Raw genomic sequence first — 22,725 nt, 5'->3', positions numbered from 1 at the left:
TACACATTGAAAAGGGAATGAAATGAAGGTATTTTTAATTTTTTCTGAGGGGTTAAAGGGATTGTAAGATTACAACAGAAAAGGAAGGACATTTCGAGCAGGGTGAAAGTAAAAGCAAAGAAGCAACAAATATTAGACAACACAGGCATAGTTGTCAGTTCTCAATAAGAGTAAATGAGCAAATGGAGATCAGGAAGGTGGCCACGTAAAACCATACTTAAAACAAAACTGCAATCAACTCATGATCTGCCCGTTAGTCTTGCTTGGGTACCCTAGGCTAAAGGAGAAGTGCCAAGCCCAGAGTGAACCTGGCAAGGGAAGGCTGGAACAGGCAGAGCTCCAAGCCTTTCTCTCTTCCTGTCAACCAGAGAAGCTCAAGGCAGCTTGGTCTAGGAAATCAGTAACAGCCAATTATAACTACAAAGTCAGCTTGAAAGGTGAACCTTTCCCAGCTCCCTGCTGTGCCTGAATCACAATTAAATCAAAATGAATGAATTCACGACCAGATAATTGAGAACTGACCATACATGGAGCGATGCAATGAGAGGTAAAATTGGAAAGGCAGGTGGCAGGTCTTGAATGTCATGCTAACTAAGAGGTTTGGACTTTATTGTAGGAATTATTCCTGCTTTGTATTTTTTTTAGATTGATCTTTAAAATTTTCAAAAATGTCAGTGTATCTTGAAAAATATTATTCAAATAATTAGGTGGGATATATGCATTAATACGGATTCAGGGTAAATTGTTACAGTAACACAAAAGATTTTTTACTGTAAAATATTTCAAAATATTTAAGAGTTGGAAGGAAACAAAATTCAGCCGTATCTTTCTTATCAAAATTTCCCCAATTATGTACATTTTCTGGAAGAAAATCTTTCATATAGAGAATTATTTATGAAAATTTTCCTGCTTTTGAGATACACTATTTTTTTACTGGGTCAATAAGAATCCGTAAGAACTATTGCTAATCAATAATATCTATGTGAGCAAGTGTTAGAAGTAGCTGTCAACATCTTTTTTTCTCCCTAAAAGTAGCAACTATTCTTATCACAGACCACTGGGCGTTCTGCTACACCTACCTCTTTTTTGAAATTAATCCAGTAATCATTTTTAGATGGAGAATGACAAATGGAAAAGTGAAGTTAAATATGTTAGTAAACTAGCTGATTAAAGAGATAAATGAATCAGACTGATTATAGAAAAAATTAAAATTTTAAGTTTAATTTCAAGAAACTAGATATTCCATTTTACAACTAACAAACCACAGATCATTATAGTAATTTTGAGAGAGTGAATTCGGCAGGAACTTTAGGCTCACTATCCTAAAAATTGGAAATGGCAACCCACTCCAGTATTCCTGCCTGGAGAATCCCACAAAGAAGCCTGGCAGGCTACAGTCCATGGGGTCACAAGAGTCAGACATGACTTAGTGACTAAAGAGAGAGAGATCCTAAAAATAAAAGCAAAATGTCATCTGCGCAAAAGAGAGCTTTCTGTTACTGTCAGTTAAAAACAGCTCTATAGCCAGAAAGAAAAAAAAAAACCAACCCAATCAAAAATGGGCAGAAGACCTAAACAGACATTTCTCCAAAGAAGACATACAGATGGCCAACAGGCACATGAAAAGATGCTCAACATCACTAATTACTGGAGAAATGCAATTCAAAACCACAATGAGTATCACCTCAGACTACTCAGAAGTCATCATAAAAATGTCGACAAATAATAAATGCTGGAGAGGGTGTGGAGAAAAGAGAACCTTCCTACACTGTTAGTGGGAGTGTAAATTGGTGCAATCACTACAGAAAACAGTATAGACCTTCCTTAAAAAATGGAAAGCAGAATTACCATGTGATTCAACAATCCCATTCTTGGGCATAGTCCAAAAAATACTAATTCTAAAACTGTAATTCAAGAAGATATATGCACCCCAATGTTCATAGCAGCACAATCTGCAACAGACAAGACTTGGGAGCAACCTAAGTATCTATCAACACATGAACAGATAAAAAAGATGTGGGGTATATATAAACACTCACATACACAATGGAATATTACTCAAGCCATACTGAATGAAGTAATGCATTTGCAGCAACATGGATGGTCTTAGAAATTAACATCTAAGTAAAGTAAATCAGAGAAAGACAAATATTATACAATATCACTTATATGTGGAATCAAAAATTGATACAAATTAACAGAAACAGACTCACTGACATAGAAAACAAACTTATGGTTGCCAAAGGGAAAAGAGGGGAGAGGGATAAATTAGGGATTTATAGATACACACTATACAAGATTACAGACACAGATATTTATAGATAAACACTATTATATATAAAACAAACAACAAGAACCTACTGTATAGAACAGGGAACTGGATTCAGTATCTTATACTAACTTATAATGGAAAATAATCTGAAAAAGAATACACATATATACACAAACACATAAATGTGGATAACAGAATCACTTTGCTGTACACTTGAAACTAACACAATGCTGTAAATTGATTACAGGTAAATATTTTCTTCCTTATCAAAGGATTTGTGAAGAAACAATGTCTATTTACTTTTTCTTTTTTTAAAGAAAATATTACCAAAGGGTTAACACCTGATTTCATACCTGATAATATTTCAGCTGACCATTTAGTTCTTCCAAATGCTTATCATACTCAGTTATAAGAGGAACTAAAAAGCTAAAAAAAAAATGCAAAGTTAGAAAGATGCATATTTTGGTTAATTTAGTTTAATAAATATATAACATGAAATAAATAAACATCAAAACTTTTATGTTAATTTTCTCCATAACAATCAATACTTTACCTTTTTCCTAAACCAGAGATTCTCACAGCCTTAGCTCAATTAATATTTCAAGCTGAGTAACTTTTTTATTGTAGGGGCTGACCTATGCACTGTAGGATGTTTAGCAGCATTACTGGCCTCTGCCCGTTAGATGCCACTAGTGCCCTTGCCCTCCACAACAGTGACAAGCAAAACTGTTAGCAGACATTGTCAAGTATCTGGGGAGGGGAGAGAAGCAAAATCACCCAGTTGAGAGCCACTCTTAGAGATGATGATAGCAGCTTTTTTTTCCCTTGTCAACTCAATGACAGGTCATTTAAACCTAATTAGAGCAGACTAGAAAATAAACATTCCTAATACTAAAAAAAATTTTAACAATAATTAAACATAATTAAGAAAATATTTTCTGGTAACACAATCTTACCTTTGGTCAGTTGCTGAGTTTTCTAATGTGTCATCTCCATCTCCTTTGACGACACCTTTCTGTAACAGAAAATAATGCATCTTTAAATTTTATTTTCTCATATAATTTGAGCCTCAACTGACAGTAGTTTAAAATTAAATACAATTAAAAATGTTATAACCTTAGAAAATTTTTTACTGCAATTACAAAAGAGAAAGAAAAAAATAATTGATGCTGAAAATGTTTGACTAAATGTTAACACCTGTACATAATAAAACTCTTGGTAAACTAGAAATAAGAAGAAAATTCTCAATTGATAAAGAATATCTACCAAAAACGTATATCGATTTCTATTCTTGACAGTGAAACATCAGAAGCACTGCACAAAATTCAGCAATAATACAAGGCTGCTCATTAGCACTGATAAAATTCAACACTGTAACCAAAGGCTCCAATCAGTAGAATCTGCTACAGGGACAGGGAGTTGGAGACCTAAAGCTGAAAACAAAGATGCAATACTGTTCTCATTCACAGACAATTTCTATTTACCTAGAAAACTCTCTCTATAATCTACCAATTATAAAGACCGAAAAGAGAGAATACCAAGCCGCCAGATATAACTGCATCTCCAGATCTGATTGGGGGTGGTTGGAGTTTTGATTAGGACTAGAGCACACGGGGCTAGAAATAAAGACCAGGAGGAGAAGTAGGGACGAACATAAAGGAGTATCAAGAAAGGGTGAGTAAAAAGGCAGGAGCAAGATGAACAAGGCAGCCAACGGATGGTCTGGAAGGACCAGGGGAAGATCTGGGAACAAACTCCTTAAAGTAGGGTGGCAAAAAGAGATGACACTAGTCAGAAGAGGGGCACAGACACAGCATAACACTGAGGGGTGGACAATGCTGGGAAGTAGACTGAGGGCTAAAAGGCTGGGAGGCAGGGGAGGAAGGTGGGCTGGATAACACGGGCAAGAAGGATCAGAAAGAGGAAGTGGAGGCAGAGACTGGAACGGAAAAATTAGAGGTAGTTCTCCTGTTTGTTTTTTTTTTTTTTTAATGGCATTTCTGTGCTTATCTTGTGAAAATGAGTAACCAGCAGAAACTGAGAGCTGCTCCAGCAACTATCTCACATACTACTGCTGGCATCACCCTGAGTCGGAATGCCCATTATGAGATATAGAAAAACAGATATGATTTGTGGTTACCAGAGGTGGGATGTAAGGGGAGGGAGAAATGGATGAAGTTGGTCAAAAGGCACAATTTATAACATCCAATTAAAAGATAAATAAGTACTGGGGATATAAGTACAATATAATTAAGATCAACATATTGTCAGTAGGCCCTTCCTATACAGTAAGTCTAGTTACCATCTGTCACCTGACAAAGATACTACATTATTATTGACGCTATTTCCCACGTTGTATATTGCATTCTGTGAGTCATATATTTTGTAACTGGAAGTTAACTTAATGTCCCATACCTATTTCAAACATACCCCGACCCTGCCTCCCTTCTGGCAACCAGTTTATTCTCTGCATCTATGGCTGTGTTTCTGTTTTTGTCAATTTTATTCATCTGTTTTCAGATTTCATATATAAGGGAAATCATACGGTTATTTGTTTTTCTCTGTCTGACTTTTTCCCTTAGTATAATACCATCTAGGACCATACATGTCAACAAAAACACAGAGATTTCATTCTTTTTTTATGGCTGATTATGAAGAATTGACTCATTGGAAAAGATTCTGATGCTGGGAGGGACTGGGGACAGGAGGAGAAGGGGACGACAGAGGATGAGATGGCTGGATGGCATCACTAACTCGATGGACCTGAGTCTGGGTGAACTCCAGGAGTTGGTGATGGACAGGGAGGCCTGGCGTGCTGTGATTCATGGGGTCGCAAAGAATCGGGACACGACTGTGCGACTGAACTGAACTGATGAAGATCTAGAAGACCTTCTAGAACTAACACCCAAAAAAGATGTCCTTTTCATGATAGGGGACTGGAATGCAAAAGCAGGAAGTCAAGAAACACCTGGAGTAACAGGCAAATTTGGCCTTGGAGTACAGAATGAAGCAGGACAAAGACTAACAGTTTTGCCAAGAGAACACACTGGTCATAGCAAACACCCTCTACCAACCACACAAGATAAGACTCTACACATGGACACGACCAGATGGTCAATACCAAAATCAGACTGATTATATGCTTTTCAGCTAAAGATGGAGAAGCTCTATATAGTCAGAAAAAAAAAAGACCGGAAACTGGCTGTGGCTCAGATCATGAACTTCTTATTGCTAAATTTAGACTTAAGTTGAAGAAACTAGGGGAAAACCACAAGACCATTTAGGTATGACCTAAATCAAATCCCTTATGACTACACAGTGGAAGTGAGAAATAGATTCAAGGGATTAGATCTGAAGAACTCTGATTAGAGAGCCTGAAGAACTATAAACGGAGGTTCCTGACATTGTACAGGAGGCAGTGATCAAGACCATCCCCAAGAAAAAAAAAATGCAAAAAGACAAAATAGTCATCTGATGAGGCCTTACAAATAGCTGAGAAAGAAGAGAAGCTAAAAGACAAAGGAGAAAAGGAAAGATATACACATTTGAATGCAGAGTTCCTAAGAATAGCACAGAGACATAAGAAAACCTTCCTCAGTGATCAGTGCAAAGAAACAGAGGAAAACAATACAATGGGAAAGACTGGTGACATCGTCAAGAAAATCAGAGATACCAAGGGAACACTTCATGCAAAGATGGGCTCAATAAAGGACAAAAATGGTATGGACCTAACAGAAGCAGAAGATATTAAGAAGCGGCAAGAATACACATAAGAACTATACAAAAAGGATCTTCATGACCCAGATAACTACAATGGTATGCCAGACATCCTTGCATGTGAAGTCAAGTGGGCCTTAGGAAGTATTACTATGAACAAAGCTAGTGGAGGTGACAGAATTCCAGTTGAGCTATTTCAAATCCTAAAAGATGATGCTGTTTAAGTGGGGCAGTCAGTAAGTCAGTAAATTTGGAAAACTCAGCAGTGGCCACAGGACTGGAAATGGTCAGTTTTCATTCCAATGCCAAAGAAAGGCAATGCCAAAGAATGTTCAAACCACTGCACAATTGCACTCATCTCACAAGCTAGCAAAGTAATGCTCAAAACTCTCCAAGCCAGGCTTCAACAGTATGTGAACCATGAACTTCTAGATGGTCAAGCTGGATTTAGAAAAGGCAGAGGAACCAGAGATCAAATTGCCAAGATGTGCTGGATCATCAAAAAAGCAAGAGTTTCAGAAAAATATCTACTTCTGCTTTATTGACCATGCCAAAGCTTTTGACTGTGTGGGTCACAACAAACTGTGGAAAACTGTAAAAGAGATGGGAATACCAGACCACCTTACCTGCCTCCTGAGAAATCTGTATGCCAGCCAAGAAGCATCAGTTAGTACCAGACATCAAACAACAGACTGGTTCCAAATTGAGAAAGGAGTACGTCAAGGCTGTATGGTGTCACCCTGCTTATTTAATTTATATGCAGAGTACATCTTGTGAAATGCCAGGCTGGAGGAAGCACAAGCTGGAATCAAGACTGCCAGGAGAAATATTAATAACCTCAGATATGCAGATGACACCACCCTTATGGTAGAAAGTGAAGAAGAACTTAAGAGCCTCTTGATGAAAGTGAAAGAGGAGAGTGAAAAAGTTGACTTAAAACTCAACATTCAGAAAACTAAGATCATGCCATTTGGTCCAATCATGTCATGGCAAACAGATGGGGAAATAATGGAAACAGTGAGAGAGTTTAGTTTTGGGGGGCTCCAAAAATCACTGCAGATGGTGATTGCAGCCATGAAATTAAAAGACACTTGCTCCTTGGAAGGAAAGTTATGACCAACCTAAATAGCATGTTAAAAAGTAGAGACATTACCTTGCCAACAAAGGTCCGTCTGGTCAAGGCTATGGTTTTTCCAGTAGTCATGCATGGATGTGAGAATTGAGCCATAAGGAAAGCTGAGTGCCGAAGAATTGATGCTTTTGAACTGTGGTGCTAGAGAAGACTCTTTAGAGTCCCTTGGACTGCAAGGAGATCCAACCAATCCATCCTCTAGAAAATCAGTCCTAAATATTCATTGGAAGGACTGATGATGAAGCTGAAACTCCAATACTCTGGCCACTTGATGAGAAGACCTGACTCACTGGAAAAGATCCTGATGCTGGGAAAGATTGAAGGCAGGAGAAGGAAGGGATGACAAAGGATGCAATGGTTGGATGGCATCACCGACACAATGGACACGAGTTTGAGCAAGCTCCAGGCATTGGTGATGGATAGGGAAGCCTGGAGTGCTGCAGTCCATAGGGTTGCAAAGAGTCGGACATGACTGAGTGACAGAAATGAACTGAACTGAATATTCCATTGGGCTTTCCTGGTGGCTCAGCAATAAAGAATCCACCTGCCAATGCAGGAGGTGCAAGTTCAAACCCTGGGTTGGGAAGATTCCCTGGAGAAGAAAGTGGTAACCACTCTAGGATTCTTACCTGGGAAATGTCATGGACAGAGGAGCTCGGTGGGCTCCTGTGTCCATGGGGTCACAAAGAGTTGGACATGATTTAGCTACTAAAGCAACAACAATATTCCATTGCACATAGGTACCACGTCTTCTCTATCCATTCACCTATTGATGGGCACTTAGGTTGTTTCTGTATCTTGGCTATTGTAAATAATGCTGCAATACAAAATGGTGCATATATCTTTAGAATTAATGTTTTTCTTTTTTTGAAAATGCTCAGACGCGGAATTGCTGGTTTGTATGGTAATTCTATTTTCCATGTTCAGAGGAGCCTCAATACATTTTCCATACTGGATGTACCAATTTACATTCTTACCAACATTGTGCATGTGTTCCCTTTATTGCACATCCTAGCCAACATTTGTTATTTCTAGTATTTTTGATAATAGCTGCTCTGACAGATATGCTTTCAGTTTTTCACCACTGAGTACCGTACTGGCTGCAGGGTTTTCACGTATGGACTTTACCAGGTATAAGTGTGTTCCCTCTATATACACTTTGTTCAGAGTTCTTATAAATGAATGTTAAATTTCTTAAAAAGCTTTTTTTTTTTTTTGCATGGAGATAATCATATGACTTCTATTCTTCGATTTAACATGGTGTATTTTACTGACTAATCTGCCAATGCTGAACCATCCTAGAATCTATGATAAATTCCACTTGAGCATGGTGTATCTGCTCTCTTAGTATTGCTTTTGTTGTACTGCACAGATTTTAGATTTTTCCATTTTCATTTGTCTCCAGGTATTTTCTGCTTTCCCCTTTGATTTCTTCAGTGACTCATTGGTTGTTTAGTAGCATATTGTCCAGCCTCTGTGAGTTTGTATTTTTGCAGCTTTTCTTTAAATAGTTGATTTTTAATCCACAGTTTTGTGGTTGGAAAAGGTGCTTGGTATGTGAAATGATTTTTAATACTGAATTCAGCTTTTTTAACATATGAAAGACTACTCAGATTTCTACTGCTTCTTGTATTAGTTTTAGTAAGTTTTACTTTTTCAGTCATTTTGTCTATTTCACCTACATGGTCAAAGATATTAGTGTAAAGTTGTTTATAAATCACCCTATAATCATTTTAAATGTATATTTAATCATTTTAAATGATATTGCATCTGCAGTAATACCAAAATTTTTGCCTGATCCTTATAATTTGCTTTTTCTCTATTCTGCAATTATTGATTGTTGATTCAAATGCCATAAGAGATACAGAAGTTTCCTTTGAAGAGACTGACAAAGATGGAGGTGGAAAGATCCTGAGTTCACTTCTTCTCATGAGCACACCAAAATCACAAGTTTCTGCAGAATAACCATCACTGGAGAAAATCAGAACCTATGCAAAAAAAGGTCTTCCATAAACAAAGACATAAAGAAGGAATGATAACAAGACAGGTAGGAGGGAAAGCACACTCAAGATATAATCAAGTCTCATGCCCCAGGTGGGCAATGCACAAACTGGATAATAATTATAATATAGTACTTCCCCCACACGAGTGAGGGTTCTAAGGCTCACGTTGTACTCCTCAGTCTGAGGATTTCTGAACCAGGAAAAGGAGCCCCCAGAGTATCTGGCTTTGAAGGCCAATGAGACTTATAATATTGGGAGATCCAAAGGACTGAGGGAAATAAGACTTCACTCTTACAGAGTAAACACAAAGTTTCACATGTACTGGGAACCAAGGCAAAAGAAATAAACTGATAGAAGCCTGGCCCAGACAAACGTGGTTGCCTTGGGAAAACTCCTGGAGTGGTGCAGGGTGGCTGTGGCTCACTCTGAAGCCAGAGAAACTTGTGGCAGACATATGTGGGGGCTATCTACTGCATGGACACTGCAGTGGGTGGCCTCCATCTTGAGATCCTCCCTCAAATTCATCAGTGCCAGGAGCTGACCCCACCCAACAAGCAGTAGGCACCAACGCTGACACACTCCATCAAACAACTAACTGGGCAACGTCACGGCCCACCCATCAGCAGAGAGGCTACCTAAAGACTTCCTGAGCATACAATCACCTCTAGACATGCCTCTTGACATAGAGACCCAAGACTTGGCTCCACTCACCAGTGGGCAGGCACCAACTCTGAACTCCAGGAAGTACACACTAGCCTCCAGAACAGCCTCACACACCAGAGGTGAGACAAGAGATGCAAGAAAACCACAGTCCTTCAGTGTGCATATCTAGCCTGCCTACATCAAGGAAAATCCTACTCTAGGATCAGATGGGTCCCAGTTCTGCCACAAAGCAAGCCAATGCAAACTTCATGGACTGTAGCCTACCAGGCTCTTCCATCCATGGGATTTTCCAGGCAAGAATACTGGAGTGAGTTGCCATTTCCTTCTCCAAATGCAAACTTCAAGACACCACAAAGCACATACCCAACTTTATCAGTAATTGCCCCCATCTGACAGCAACTGTGAGATCTCTGGATCCTTCAGTCAGACTCCAGGACCCAGAACTCTGCCTGCCAGTGGTCTGGCACTAACCCTAGGACCAGGCTTCAACCACCAGTGTGGGTAAGCAATGGCCTGGAGTCTTCTGGATGCAGACACTGCCCACCAGTGAGCCAGTACTAACCCCACAGCTCCCTATGGTTCTGCAGCCAGCCACCTTGTGACTATGCCCCATTAACCAGCAGTCAGCAGCATCCACACAAAACAGTGCCTGGCAACTAACCAGGCTAGGGGACAAACACAGTTACCAAATTGTCCACATAGTCAGCCTGCCACAACAGAAGGACCCATGCAGCCCTACTGGGGCAAGTCGTAGAAACACAGCTTGAGTGATGAGAGGGTTGTGTGCTCCTGCGACACATCATACATCTCCTACTCTCCAAGGTCAAGAAATGCAACACAACTACCATGTACATAAAAATGGGAATAGCAACTTAGGAAAAATGAGATAGCAGAAGAACATGTCCCAGCCAAAGGAACAAGATAAAATTCCAAAAAAATAAGTGACACTATGATAAGCATCTACTTGAGGGAAGGTGAGAGCAATGATTATAAAGATGATCAAAAAACTCAGGAGGAGAATGGATGTACAAAGCAAGAAGTCAGAATTTTGTAGAAAATATAAAGACCCACACAGAGATGAAGAATACAATAATGGAAACAAAAAATACACTAGAAGGAATCAACAGTAGACTAAATGATACAAAGGAATGGATCAGAGAACTGGAAGAGAGAGAACTGAAAATCACTGCTGCTGAACAGAAAAATGAAAAAAGAAATAAGGACAGTTTAAGAGACCTCTGGGACAACATCAAGCACATTAATATTAGCATTATAGAGATCCAACATTATAGGGAGCCAACATTCGGCGGATCATCGAAAAAGCAAGAGAGTTCTAGAAAAACATCTATTTCTGTTTTATTGACTATGCCAAAGCCTTTGACTGTGTAGATCCCCACAAACTGTGGAAAATTCTGAAAGAGATGGGAATACCAGACCACCTGACCTGCCTCTTGAGAAACCTGTATGCACGTCCAGAAACAACAGTTACAATTGGACATGGAACACACTGGTTCCAAATAGGAAAAGGAGTACGTCAAGGCTGTATATTGTCACCCTGCTTATTTAACTTATATGCAGAGTACATCACGAGAAACGCTGGGCTGGAGGAAGTACAAGCTGGAATCAAGATTGCTGGGAGAAATATCAATAACCTCAGATATGCAGATGACACCATCCTTATGGCAGAAAGTGAAGAGGAACTAAAAAGCCTCTTGATGAAAGTGAAACAGGAGAATGAAAAAGTTGGCTAAAAGCTCAACATTCAGAAAACGAAGATCATGGAATCTGGTCCCATCACTTCATGGGAAATAGATGGGGAAACAGTGGAAACAGTGTCAGACTTTTTTTGGGGGGCTCCAAAATCACTGCAGATGGTGATTGCAGCCATGAAATTAAAAGACGCTGACTCCTTGGATGAAAAGTTATGACCAACCTAGACAGCATATTAAAAAGGAGAGACATGACTTTGCCAACAAAGGTCCATCTAGTCAAGGCTATGGTTTTTCAATTAGTCATGTATGGATGTGAGAGTTGGACTATAAAGAAGGCTGAGTGCCAAAGAATTGATGCTTTTGAACTATGGTGTTGCAGAAGACTCTTGAGAGCCCCTTGGACTGCAAGGAGATCCAACCAGTCCATTCTAAAGGAAATCAGTCCTGGGTATTCAATGGAAGGACTGATGTTGAAGCTGAAAACTCCAATATTTTGGCTACCTGATGTAAAGAGCTGACTCATTGGAAAAGACCCTGATGCTGGGAAAGATTGAGGGCAGGAGGAGAAGGGGATAACAGAGGATGAGATGGTTGGATGCCATCACTGATTCAATGGACATGAGTTTGGGTGGACTCTGGAAGTTGGTGATAGACAGGGAGGCCTGGTGTGCTGTGGTTCATGGGGTCACAAAGAGTTGGACACGACTGAGTGACTGAACTGAACTAAACTGAACTATAGAGATCCTAGAAGGAGTAGAGAGAGATAAAAGGGTCTGAGTAAATTTTAACAAATTGGTGAAAATTTCCCTAACCTGAGAAATGAAATAGTCACCCAAGTCTAGAATGTGCAGAGAATCCCATCCAGGATGAAGCCAAAAGGAACACACCAAAACATATTGCAATTAAAACAACAAAAGTTGTATATTAAGAGAGAATATTAAAAACAGCAAGGAAAAAGCAAGAAATAATACGAAACAGAAGGCCTATATCACTGTCAGTGATTTTTCAGCAAAAATTCTGCAAGTCAAAAGGGGATGGCATGATATTTAAAGTGATGAAAGGCCATAATTATGGCTGATTTGTACCCTTGTACAGCAGAAATGATCACAACACTGTAAAGCAATTTTCCTCCAATTAAAAAAAATAAAGAAAAAATAAAGTGATGAAAGGGAAAAAACCTACAACCAAGAAAACTATCCCCAGCAAGGCTCTGGATCAGATTTACTGAGAGATCAAAAGCTTTACACACAAGGAAAAGCTGAGAGCTCACCACCACCAAATCAAGTTTTATAATAAATGATACAGGAACTTCTCTAGATGAAAAAGAAAAGACCACAACTAGAAACCAGAAAATTACTTACAGAAAAGTTCACCAAAAAAGGCAAACATGTACTAAAGATAGGAAATCATCAACACATAAACCTGATGGGGAGGTTAAAAGACAAAAGTAGTAAAATCATCTGTAACCACAATAAGCAGTTAAGGGATATACAAAATAATTAGATGTAAAATACCATATCTAAAACAATAATCATGAGGGGAGAAGAGTACAAATGAAAGGTTTTAAAAATGCATTTGAAATGAAAAGATCAGCAACTTCAAACAATCACATACATATATATATGGACTGCTATACAAAAACCACATGCAAACCATAAAACAAAAATCTATAGTAGCTATACATACAAAAAGAAAAAGGCATCCAAAAGTAACACTAAAGATAGTTTTCAAATCACAAGAGAGAACAAAAGAGGAAAAAAGGTCTGTAAAAACAAATAGAAAACAATTAACAAAATAACAATAAGAACATATACTTCAATAACTGTTAAATGTAAATGGACTAAATGCTCTAAATAAAGACATAGTGTGTGGATAAAAAACAAGACTTTCTGCCTACAAGAGACTTAAGACCTAGAGACACACATAAACTGAAAGTAAAGGGATCAAAAAGCTATTTAATGCAAATGAAAATCAAAAGAAAGCCAGAGTAGCAATACTTATATCAGATAAAGAGCCTTAAAAAGACTGTTGCAGGAGACAAAGGAGGATGCTACATAATGATCAAGAGATTGATCCAAGAAGAGATAACAACTGTACTCATGTACACAGACAACACACAAGCACATAAGTGTATAAGGCAAATATTAACGGACATAAAAGGAGAAATCAAGAGTAACACAGTAATAGTAGGAGACTACTTATGTCCATGGATGGATTGTCCAGACAAAAAGTCAATAAGGAAACACAGGACTTAAATGAAACATTAGACCAGAAGAACAGAAGAACTTAAATGATATATGTATATATACATGCAATCTTTTCAAGTGTATATAAAATATTCTCTGGCATGGATCACAAGCTAGGCCACAAAACAAGCCTAGGTAAATTTAAGAAAACTGAAACCATATCAAGCATCTTTTCTGACCACAATACAATGAGATTAGAAATCAATTACAGAAAAAAAAAACTGCAAAAAAATCACAAACACATGGAGACTAAACAATATATTACCAAACTAATTTATCACTAAAGAAATCAGAGGAAACAAAAAAATACCCAGAACCAAATGAAAACAAAAATAGAACCACCCCAAATCTACAGGACGCCTTAAAAACAGTTCTAAGAGGGAAGCTTATAGTAATGGGAGCTTACCTCAAGAAATAAGAAAATTCTCAGATAAAACAACCTAGCCTTATCCCTAAAGCAATTAGAGAAAGAAGAACAAACAAAACCCAAAGTTAGTAGCAGCACATGGACTTGGAGGGTATTATGCTAAGTGAAATAAGTCAGACAAAGGAAGACAAATGCTCTATAATATCACTCATATATGGAATATGAAATATATAACAAACTAGTGAATATAACCTAAAAGAAGCAGACTCACAGATACAGAGAAAAAAAATCGTGGTTACCAGAAGGGAGAGAGGATGGGGAAGAAGTAATATAGGGAAACATAAGAGTATGAAGTACAAATCAGGTATAGAATAAGCAAAAGGGATATACTGTACAACACTGAGAAGATAATCAACACTTACAATAACTGTAACTATAAATGGGATATAACTTTTAAAATTGTGAATTGGTAAAAACTGTACACCTGTGGCTTATAATTGTAACTGTGTATCAATTACACTTTAACTAAAAAAGAAATAATAGAGAACTGTCCTATAGCTTTTACCAATTTTCCCCCAACAGTAACACCTTGCAAAACTGCAAACAATAAAGTACGGTAAAACTTCCATAATAATGATATTAAGTTAAAACAAAGGATAGTTACATAACCCAAGAATCCTTCATCTCGTACCTTTAGGGCAACATCCTACCCATCTATGTCTCATCCATCCCCATCCCAGAACTCTGCCAACCACTAATTTGTTCTCCATCTATATATTATTTCAAGAGTCTTATAGAAAAGGAACCAATCAAGTATGTAATATTCTGTGATTGGTCGCTTTTTTCCAATCAGCATAATTTCCTGGACATTTTTACATGTATTAAATATTAATTTCTTTTTAGTTGAGAGTAATAGTACATGGTAAGTATGTACCATGGTTTGTTTAACCATTCACCATCGGTTGTTTCCCATTTGGGGCTATTATGGACCATCCATGGGTGTACATGTGTCCCCTATCCTGAACCCCCTTCTAACCTCCCTCCTCATCCCATCCCATCCCACTGGGTTGTCCCAGTGTACCAGCCTGGAGTGCCGTTTCATGCATCGAACCTGGACTGGTGATCTATTTCACATATGGTAATATACATGTTTTAATGCTATTCTCTCAAATCATCCCATCCTCACCTTCTCCCACGGAATCCGAAAGTCTGTTCTTTATATTTGTGTCTCTTTTGCTGTCTCACATATATGGTCATTGCTACCATCTTTCTAAATTCCAAATATATGTGTTAATATACTGTGTTGACGTTTTTATTTCTGACTTACTTCACTGTGTATAATAGGCTCCAGCTTCATCCATATTTTAGGATATTATGAACAAAACTGCTATAAATATTTCTGTATAGGTTTTTGTAAACAATGGTTATTTAGGTTGTCATGGTTCATTTAGGTTTCTCTATGATGAATGAAAAGGAATTGGAGACTAATTTTAACTTTTAATTGGAGGCTAATTCAGTTCAGTTCAGTTCAGTCGCTTAGTTGTGTCCGACTCTTTGCGACCCCATAAATTGCAGCACGCCAGGTCTCCCTCTCCATCACTAACTCCCGGGGTTCACTCAGACTCACGTCCATCGAGTCACAGATACCATCCAGCCATCTCATCCTCTGTCGTCCCCTTCACCCAGCATCAGAGTCTTTTCCAATGAGTCAGCTCTTCCCATGAGGTGGCCAAAGTACTGGAGTTTCAGCTTTAGCATCATTCCTTCCAAAGAAATCCCAGGGTTGATCTCCTTGCAGTCCAAGGGACTCTCAAGAGTCTTCTCCAACACCACAGTTCAAAAGCATCAATTCTTCAGCGCTCAGCCTTCTTCACAGTCCAACTCTCACATCCATACATGACCACTGGAAAAACCATAGCCATGACTAGACGGACCTTTGTTGGCAAAGTAATGTCTCTGCTTTTGAATATGCTATCTAGGTTGGTCATAACTTTTCTTCCAAGAAGTAGGCGTCTTTTAATTTCATGGCTGCAGTCACCATCTGCAGTGATTTTGGAGCCCAAAAAAATAAAGTCTGACACTGTTTCCACTGTTTCCCCATCTATTTCCCATGAAGTGATGGGACCAGATGCCATGATCTTCGTTTTCTGAATGTTGACCTTTAGGCCAACTTTTTCACTCTCTACTTTCACTTTCATCAAGAGGCTTTTTAGTTCCTCTTCACTTTCTGCCATAAGGGTGGTGTCATCTGCATATCTGAGGTTATTGATATTTCTCCTGGCAATCTTGATTCCAGCTTGTGCTTCTTCCAGCCCAGCGTTTCTCGTGATGTACTCTGCATATAAGTTAAATAAGCAGGGTGACAATATACAGCCTTGACGTACTCCTTTTCCTATTTGGAACCAGTCTGTTGTTCTATGTCCAGTTCTAACTGTTGCTTCCTGACCTGCATATAGGTTTCACAAAAGGCAGGTTAGGTCATCTGGTATTCCCATCTCTCAGAGTTTTCCACAGTTTATTGTGATCCACATACTCAAAGGATTTGGCATAGTCAATAAAGCAGAAATAGATGTTTTTCTGGAACTCTCTTGCTTTTGCCATGATCCAGCGGATGTTGGCAATTTGATCTCTGGTTCCTCTGCCTTTTCTAAAACCAGCTTGAACATCTGGAAGTTCACGGTTCATGTATTGCTGAAGCCTGGCTTGGAGAATTTTGAGCATTACTTTACCAGTGTGTGAGATGAGTGCAATTGTGCAGTAGTTTGAGCATTCTTTGGCATTGCCTTTCTTTGTGGAGGCTAATTACTTTACAATATTGTAGTGGTTTTGCCATACATTGACATGAATCAGCCATGGGTGTACATGTGTTCCCCATCCTTAACCCTCCTCCCCACCTCGCTCCCCATCCCATCTCTCAGGGTCATCCCAGTGCACTGGCCCTGAGCACCCTCTCACATGTATCAACTTGGACTGGAGATCTATTTCACATATGATAATATACATGTTTCAATGCTATTCTCTCAAATCATCCTACCCTCGCCTTCTCCCACATAGTCCAAAAGTCTGTTCTTTGCATCTGTGTCTCTTTTGCTATCTCGCCTATAGGGTCATCGTTACCATCTTTACAATTAGAAGAAACTACAAAATTCTTCACATAGTATCACCAGCAATGTCTGACTGATTCATTTTTTTCTTCATACTTTTCAGTATTTGACTTTTCAGTGGGGCTGTGTTTTCGTTTAACCATTCTGGAAGGTATGTTGGGACATTTCATCATGGTTTCAATTTTTTAAATTAACCTAGTAACTAACTGTTAATTACTAATCCTATTAAAGAAAATCTAACATAACAGCTCAATCGCAAAGCATGGTAAGGATATTTACTCATTAAATAGTATTTTTTCTAGAACACAAAATGGAAATATCCAGCATGCTTGTTTAATCTCAGTACAATCGATTGAGAACCAAGTATACATGTCACATGCGTCAAGGCTAGATTACAAATTATCATAGTCATCATCATCATCATGTTTTCTTTTCAATGCATTTGATGCTTCATTGGCAGTATTTTGTGATGAGACCATGTTAGTGGTAATAAGAATATTTCTTTAATTCTTAAAGAGATGGGAATATCAAACCACCTTACCTGCCTCCTGAGAAAACTGTACGCAGGTCAAGAAGCAACAGTGAGAAATGGACATGGAACAACAGACTGGTTCAAAATTGGGAAAGGAGTACGTCAAGGCTGTATACTGACACCCAGCTTATTTAATTTATATACAGAGTACATCATGCCAAATGCTGAGCTGGATGAAGCTCAAGCTGGAATCAAGATTGCCAGGAGAAATATCAATAACCTCAGATATGCAGATGACAATACCCTAATGGCAAAAAGCGAAGAGGAACTAAAAAGCCGCTTAATGAAAGGGAAAGAGAAGAGTCAAAAAGCTGGCTTAAAACACAACATTCAAAAAATGAAGATCATGGCATCCAGTCCCATCACTTCATGTCAAATAGATGGGGAGAAAATGGAAACAGTGAGAGACCATTTTCTTAGGCTCTAAAATCACTGTGGACAGTGACTGCAGCCATGAAATTAAAAGATGCTTGCTCCTTGGATGAAAAGCTAGGACAAAACTAGTTCATTTCAGTCGCTCAGTCGTGTCCAACTCTTTGTGACCTCATGGACTGCATGCCATGTAGGGCCACCCAAGACGGATGGGTCATGGTGGAGAGGTCTGACAAAATGTGGTCCACTGGAGAAGGGAATGGCAAACCACTTCAGTATTCTTGCCTTGAGAATCCATGAACTGTATGAAAAGGCAAAAAGATAGGACACTGAAAGGTGAACTCCCAAGGTCAGTAACTGCCAAATATGCTACTAGAGATCAGTGGAGAAATAACTCCAGAAAAGAATGAAGCGATGGAGCCAAAGCAAAAACAACACCCGGTTGTGGATGTGACTGGTGATGAAAGCAAGGTCCGATGCTGTAAAGAGCAATATTGCCTAGGAACCTGGAATGTTAGGTCCATAAGTCAAGGCAAAGTGGAAGTGGTCAAACAGGAGATGGCAAAACTGAACGTCGACATTCTAGGAATTAGTGAACTAAAGTGGACTGGAATGGGTGCTTTATTTGCAGTTGATGCATAATAAATTAATGATGAGTTTCTTCCAGATTACTCAGAAAGCCATTCTTCTAAAAAATAATTAATAATCTTCTAGTATTTAAATCCAAACTATTCAACCTAACCATTCAAGGTCCTCTATAATGTGGGAATAATCTACCCTTTCTAACCTTATTTTCAATTACTTCTTTCACATATGCCAAACACATTACAGAAACTGAAGTATGTTTTAGTCCCTAAATACAACTCTCATTTTCTCACCCTCTTTGGCTACTCATCATGCCAGTGGGTCCAGCTACAATGCTCTTCACCATGCCCCTTTTGGCCCCTAACTGAAGTTTTCAAAATCCTAACTACTTAGCAGTGCCTCTCAGATACACTAGATATCCTCCAGGAAACTCCCAGATCTCTCCAACTATACATGATCTCCTTTTTTCTCTTATTACTAATAGCTGGTTTTAAAGTTTTTAAAAGATTCAAATATTATGCCTCTTATCCAATTATTTAATATTTCTCATCCCATATTTTTGTAAGTCTCTATGTTCCTCTAAAATTGCTATGTTATTTTACATACCTTTACATTGCTAAAACTCCTGGCACAGTGCCTTACATAAAGATGGTGCTCAATATATATTAAGGTGAATTCAGTGAAGACACTGCTCCACAACTATCTTCTAAGGATAGCTGCTAAGGAGATATAAATGCAAAATGACTCAATAATCTAAATTATAAAAGCTATAACATTCTGAAATAAAAGTAATAAACCAAAACATAAGATAAATATTTGAAAATAAAAGTACAGATTCAGCAACCCCTTCTTACTTGCTAGTAAAACTTTAGGAATTAGGGACTGCATTATTTACTAAAAATTCAGGTTGGGAGAATAAGATTGAAATTGACTTATTTTAAAAGTATTTATAAGACTTGATATTCCCTAAAACAAAATTTAAACAAATTATACAAAAGAAAAGAAATATTTATAGAATTTTAAAAATCTTGAAAAATGGATATTGTGTAATTAATTTCTATCTGTTTTGATCCCAAGATGACTTCCTGAGATGACAGTGATGATTTATCACAGAAAGAGTGGCAATAATTTGGACTGTAGTCAGGTAAACTAATTTTGTAGACACTTTTCTTCCTCTAAGACAACTAAATACTCTTTAAGTATTGTAATTACAGTTCTGAATGTTGTTTTCCGGATTTTAATCAGCATCACAGGCTACCAAATAGCATCCTTTCCTCTATCCTTTGGAAGAAAACAAAGTATAGGTTGACTAGCATTTTGTGAAGGTGTTCTTGTACATTTTAGAGGGTTGCAGTAAACTCTTACACCTTTCATTGTTATCAAAAGGAGGTTGATTTTCATCAATAAAGGTGGCTGAAGTATGACCTAAGAAATTGATAAACTCCTAAATTCAGACTTTAGTTAAAGTCCTAAATTACTGATTTTCTATCTTCACTAGACATGGGATGAGGCAAATCGACTCTTCACAGTTTTACCTGAGTAATCCATCACATGGAGAGTAGAACTGCACTATCTGAAAAACGATAGCCATGTGCCACATTTCAGTTCAGGTTAGACACTCAGTCGAGTCCGACTCCTTGCAACCTCATGGACTGACTGTAGCAAGCCAGGCTTCCCTGTCCATCACCAACTCCCAGAGCTTGCTCAAACTCATGTCCATCAAGTCAGTCATCTCACCCAACTCTCTCATTCTCTGTCATCCCCTTCTCCTCTTGCCTTCAATCTTTCCAGCATCAAAGTCTTTTCCAGTGAGTCAGTTCTTCACATCAGGCGGCCAAAGTATTGGTGTTTCAGCTTCAGCATCAGTTCTTCCAATAAATATTCAGGACTGATCTCCTTTAGGATGGACTGGTTGGATCTTCCTGCAGTCCAAGGGACTCTCAAGAGTCTTCTCCAACACCACAGTTCAAAAGCATCAATTCTTCAGCACTCAGCTTTCTTTATGGTCTAACTCTCACATCCATATATGACTACTGGAAAAACCATAGATTTGCTTTGATTAGATGGACCTTGGTTGGTAAAGTAATGTCTCTGCTTTTTAATATGCTGTCTAGGTTGGTCATAGCTTTTCTTCCAAGGAGTAAGCGTCTTTTAATTTCATGGCTGCAATCACCATCTGCAATGATTTTCGAGTCCAAGAAAATAAAGTCTATCACTTTTTCCATTATTTCCCCATCTATTTGCCACGAAGTGATGGGACCAAATGCCATGATCTTCATTTTTTGAAAGTTGAGTTTTAAGCCAGCTTTTTCACTCTCCTCTTTCACAGTCATCAAGAGGCTCTTTAGTTTCTCTTCGCATTCTGCCATAAGCGTGGTGTCATCTGCGTATCTGAAGACATTGATATTTCTCCCGGTGATCTTGATTCCAGCTTGTGCTTCATCCAGCCTGGAATTTTGCATGATGTACTCTGCATAAGCCACATTAGTCTATTCAAATTTAAAATTTCTTAAGTGAAAATCAGATAAAAGACCTGTCTGTTGTGTAGCTTAATTTCAAGTACTTAACTGCCCCATGTGTTACTTGCTACCATATTAAAAACTACTGAACTATACAACATTTCCACGATCACAGGAAGTTCCACTGAACAGTACTGGTCTAGAAAGCTTGTAATTTGAATTAAATAATAAAAGTGGTTTGTTATATTATCAATAAAGTTTTATATTTCTAAACTCATGATCAACAAGAGTAGCCCTACTATTCCTTCAACATAAATTAATTAAATAACTATTATTCATTAATACTTCATTAATTCACTAATAATTCATTAATAATACATTAATCAAATAACTATTATTTGATTAAAATTGGACCAGCTCTTATACATTATATTAAGACATGTCTAAATTCTTCCTGCCTCAGAGCCTCTTCTTGGCTTTCTCCTTGGCTTGTTCTTCACTTTCAGTGCCAACTTAAATGTTGCTACCTTAAACAAGTCATCTCTGCCTTTTCTACCAAAAAAAGTCTCAGCCATCACCACACTGCATACACATTAATCTCTCTCAGCACCCTGTTTATTTTGTTCATAAACTATCACAGTTTTTGTTCATTCATTTCTCTCTTTCCCACTGAAAGAGGATCCTTTGCGTATCTTATTGATAGGACTGTCCCTAGAGCTTACATAGTGGTCAAGCACTTGTTGAATATATTAATGTTTGCTCTATCGGTGAATAATATGCACAATGACTGTCTTTTCCTCCCACAACCAACTCATACCTCTTAGCACCATGTTTTTATATCTGTTTCTTCCTTCTTTTTCTTTCTAGTTTATGTTATTTCCTCTCTTTCCTGAATCTCAATTTTTTAAAAAAAATTTTGAGTTCAAGGGGTAACAGGCAGAAAAACAAGTTTCAAGCTAGAAAAGGAAGATACTTTTAAGAGAGTTTTCAGAGAAAATAAACTTATTTTTAATATTCCACTCTGTCCCTCAGCAAGTACAAAAAGAACAAAAACACTTATCCCATCCCTTGTACACACATGTATAATACTAGTGCGGCACAGGTTACAAAGAAGATGCAATTAGCTTTCATGTGAGAAAAGGCAGTGATTTAAGGGGGTGGGGGAGTAGGAGGAAAGAAATGAGGCAAAAAGGATATGACCCACTCACCTTCTTGAATAAAATCTTTATCTTTGAATATTTGTCAGCCAGTGCCCACTACTATACTCTCAAAGAGCAATGTGATTTGAAATACTTTTTATTTATACAGAAAACAAAACATAATCAAAGAAAGACAACTAAATTTCACAACAACCTGAAGGGGTCATTCAAGAAATTAATTATGTAAAATATCTTTAGCTTTACATATTTAAGATGGAATATTATTCAGCCATGAAAAATGAAATAAACCCAATTGAAAAATGAGCAGAAGATCTAAACAGACATTTCTTCCAAGATGGCTAAGAGGCACATGAAAAGATCACTTTATTATTAGAGAACTGTGAATCAAAACTATAATGAGG

General features: G+C 38.0%; 1 protein-coding gene across 1 annotated transcript in view; it reads right to left on the bottom strand.

Annotated features, from left to right (window-relative positions):
• Positions 1 to 22,725, bottom strand: part of SCLT1 (sodium channel and clathrin linker 1) — a 257,901-nt gene that overhangs the window by 212,399 nt on the left and 22,777 nt on the right. The window contains exons 3-4 of the mRNA XM_068989603.1: positions 3,229 to 3,287; positions 2,626 to 2,698 (exon numbers count right to left, since the gene is read on the bottom strand). Coding sequence (XP_068845704.1) covers positions 2,626 to 2,698; positions 3,229 to 3,287 — 132 coding nt within the window. The remainder of the gene's footprint in view (positions 1 to 2,625; positions 2,699 to 3,228; positions 3,288 to 22,725) is intronic.

The sequence above is a fragment of the Capricornis sumatraensis genome, chromosome 17 (genome assembly GCF_032405125.1).
Source record: "Capricornis sumatraensis isolate serow.1 chromosome 17, serow.2, whole genome shotgun sequence".
NCBI classification, from domain to species: Eukaryota; Metazoa; Chordata; class Mammalia; order Artiodactyla; family Bovidae; genus Capricornis; species Capricornis sumatraensis.
Note: the sequence above shows the minus strand (reverse complement) of the source record. Positions and strands in the feature narration are given on the sequence as shown.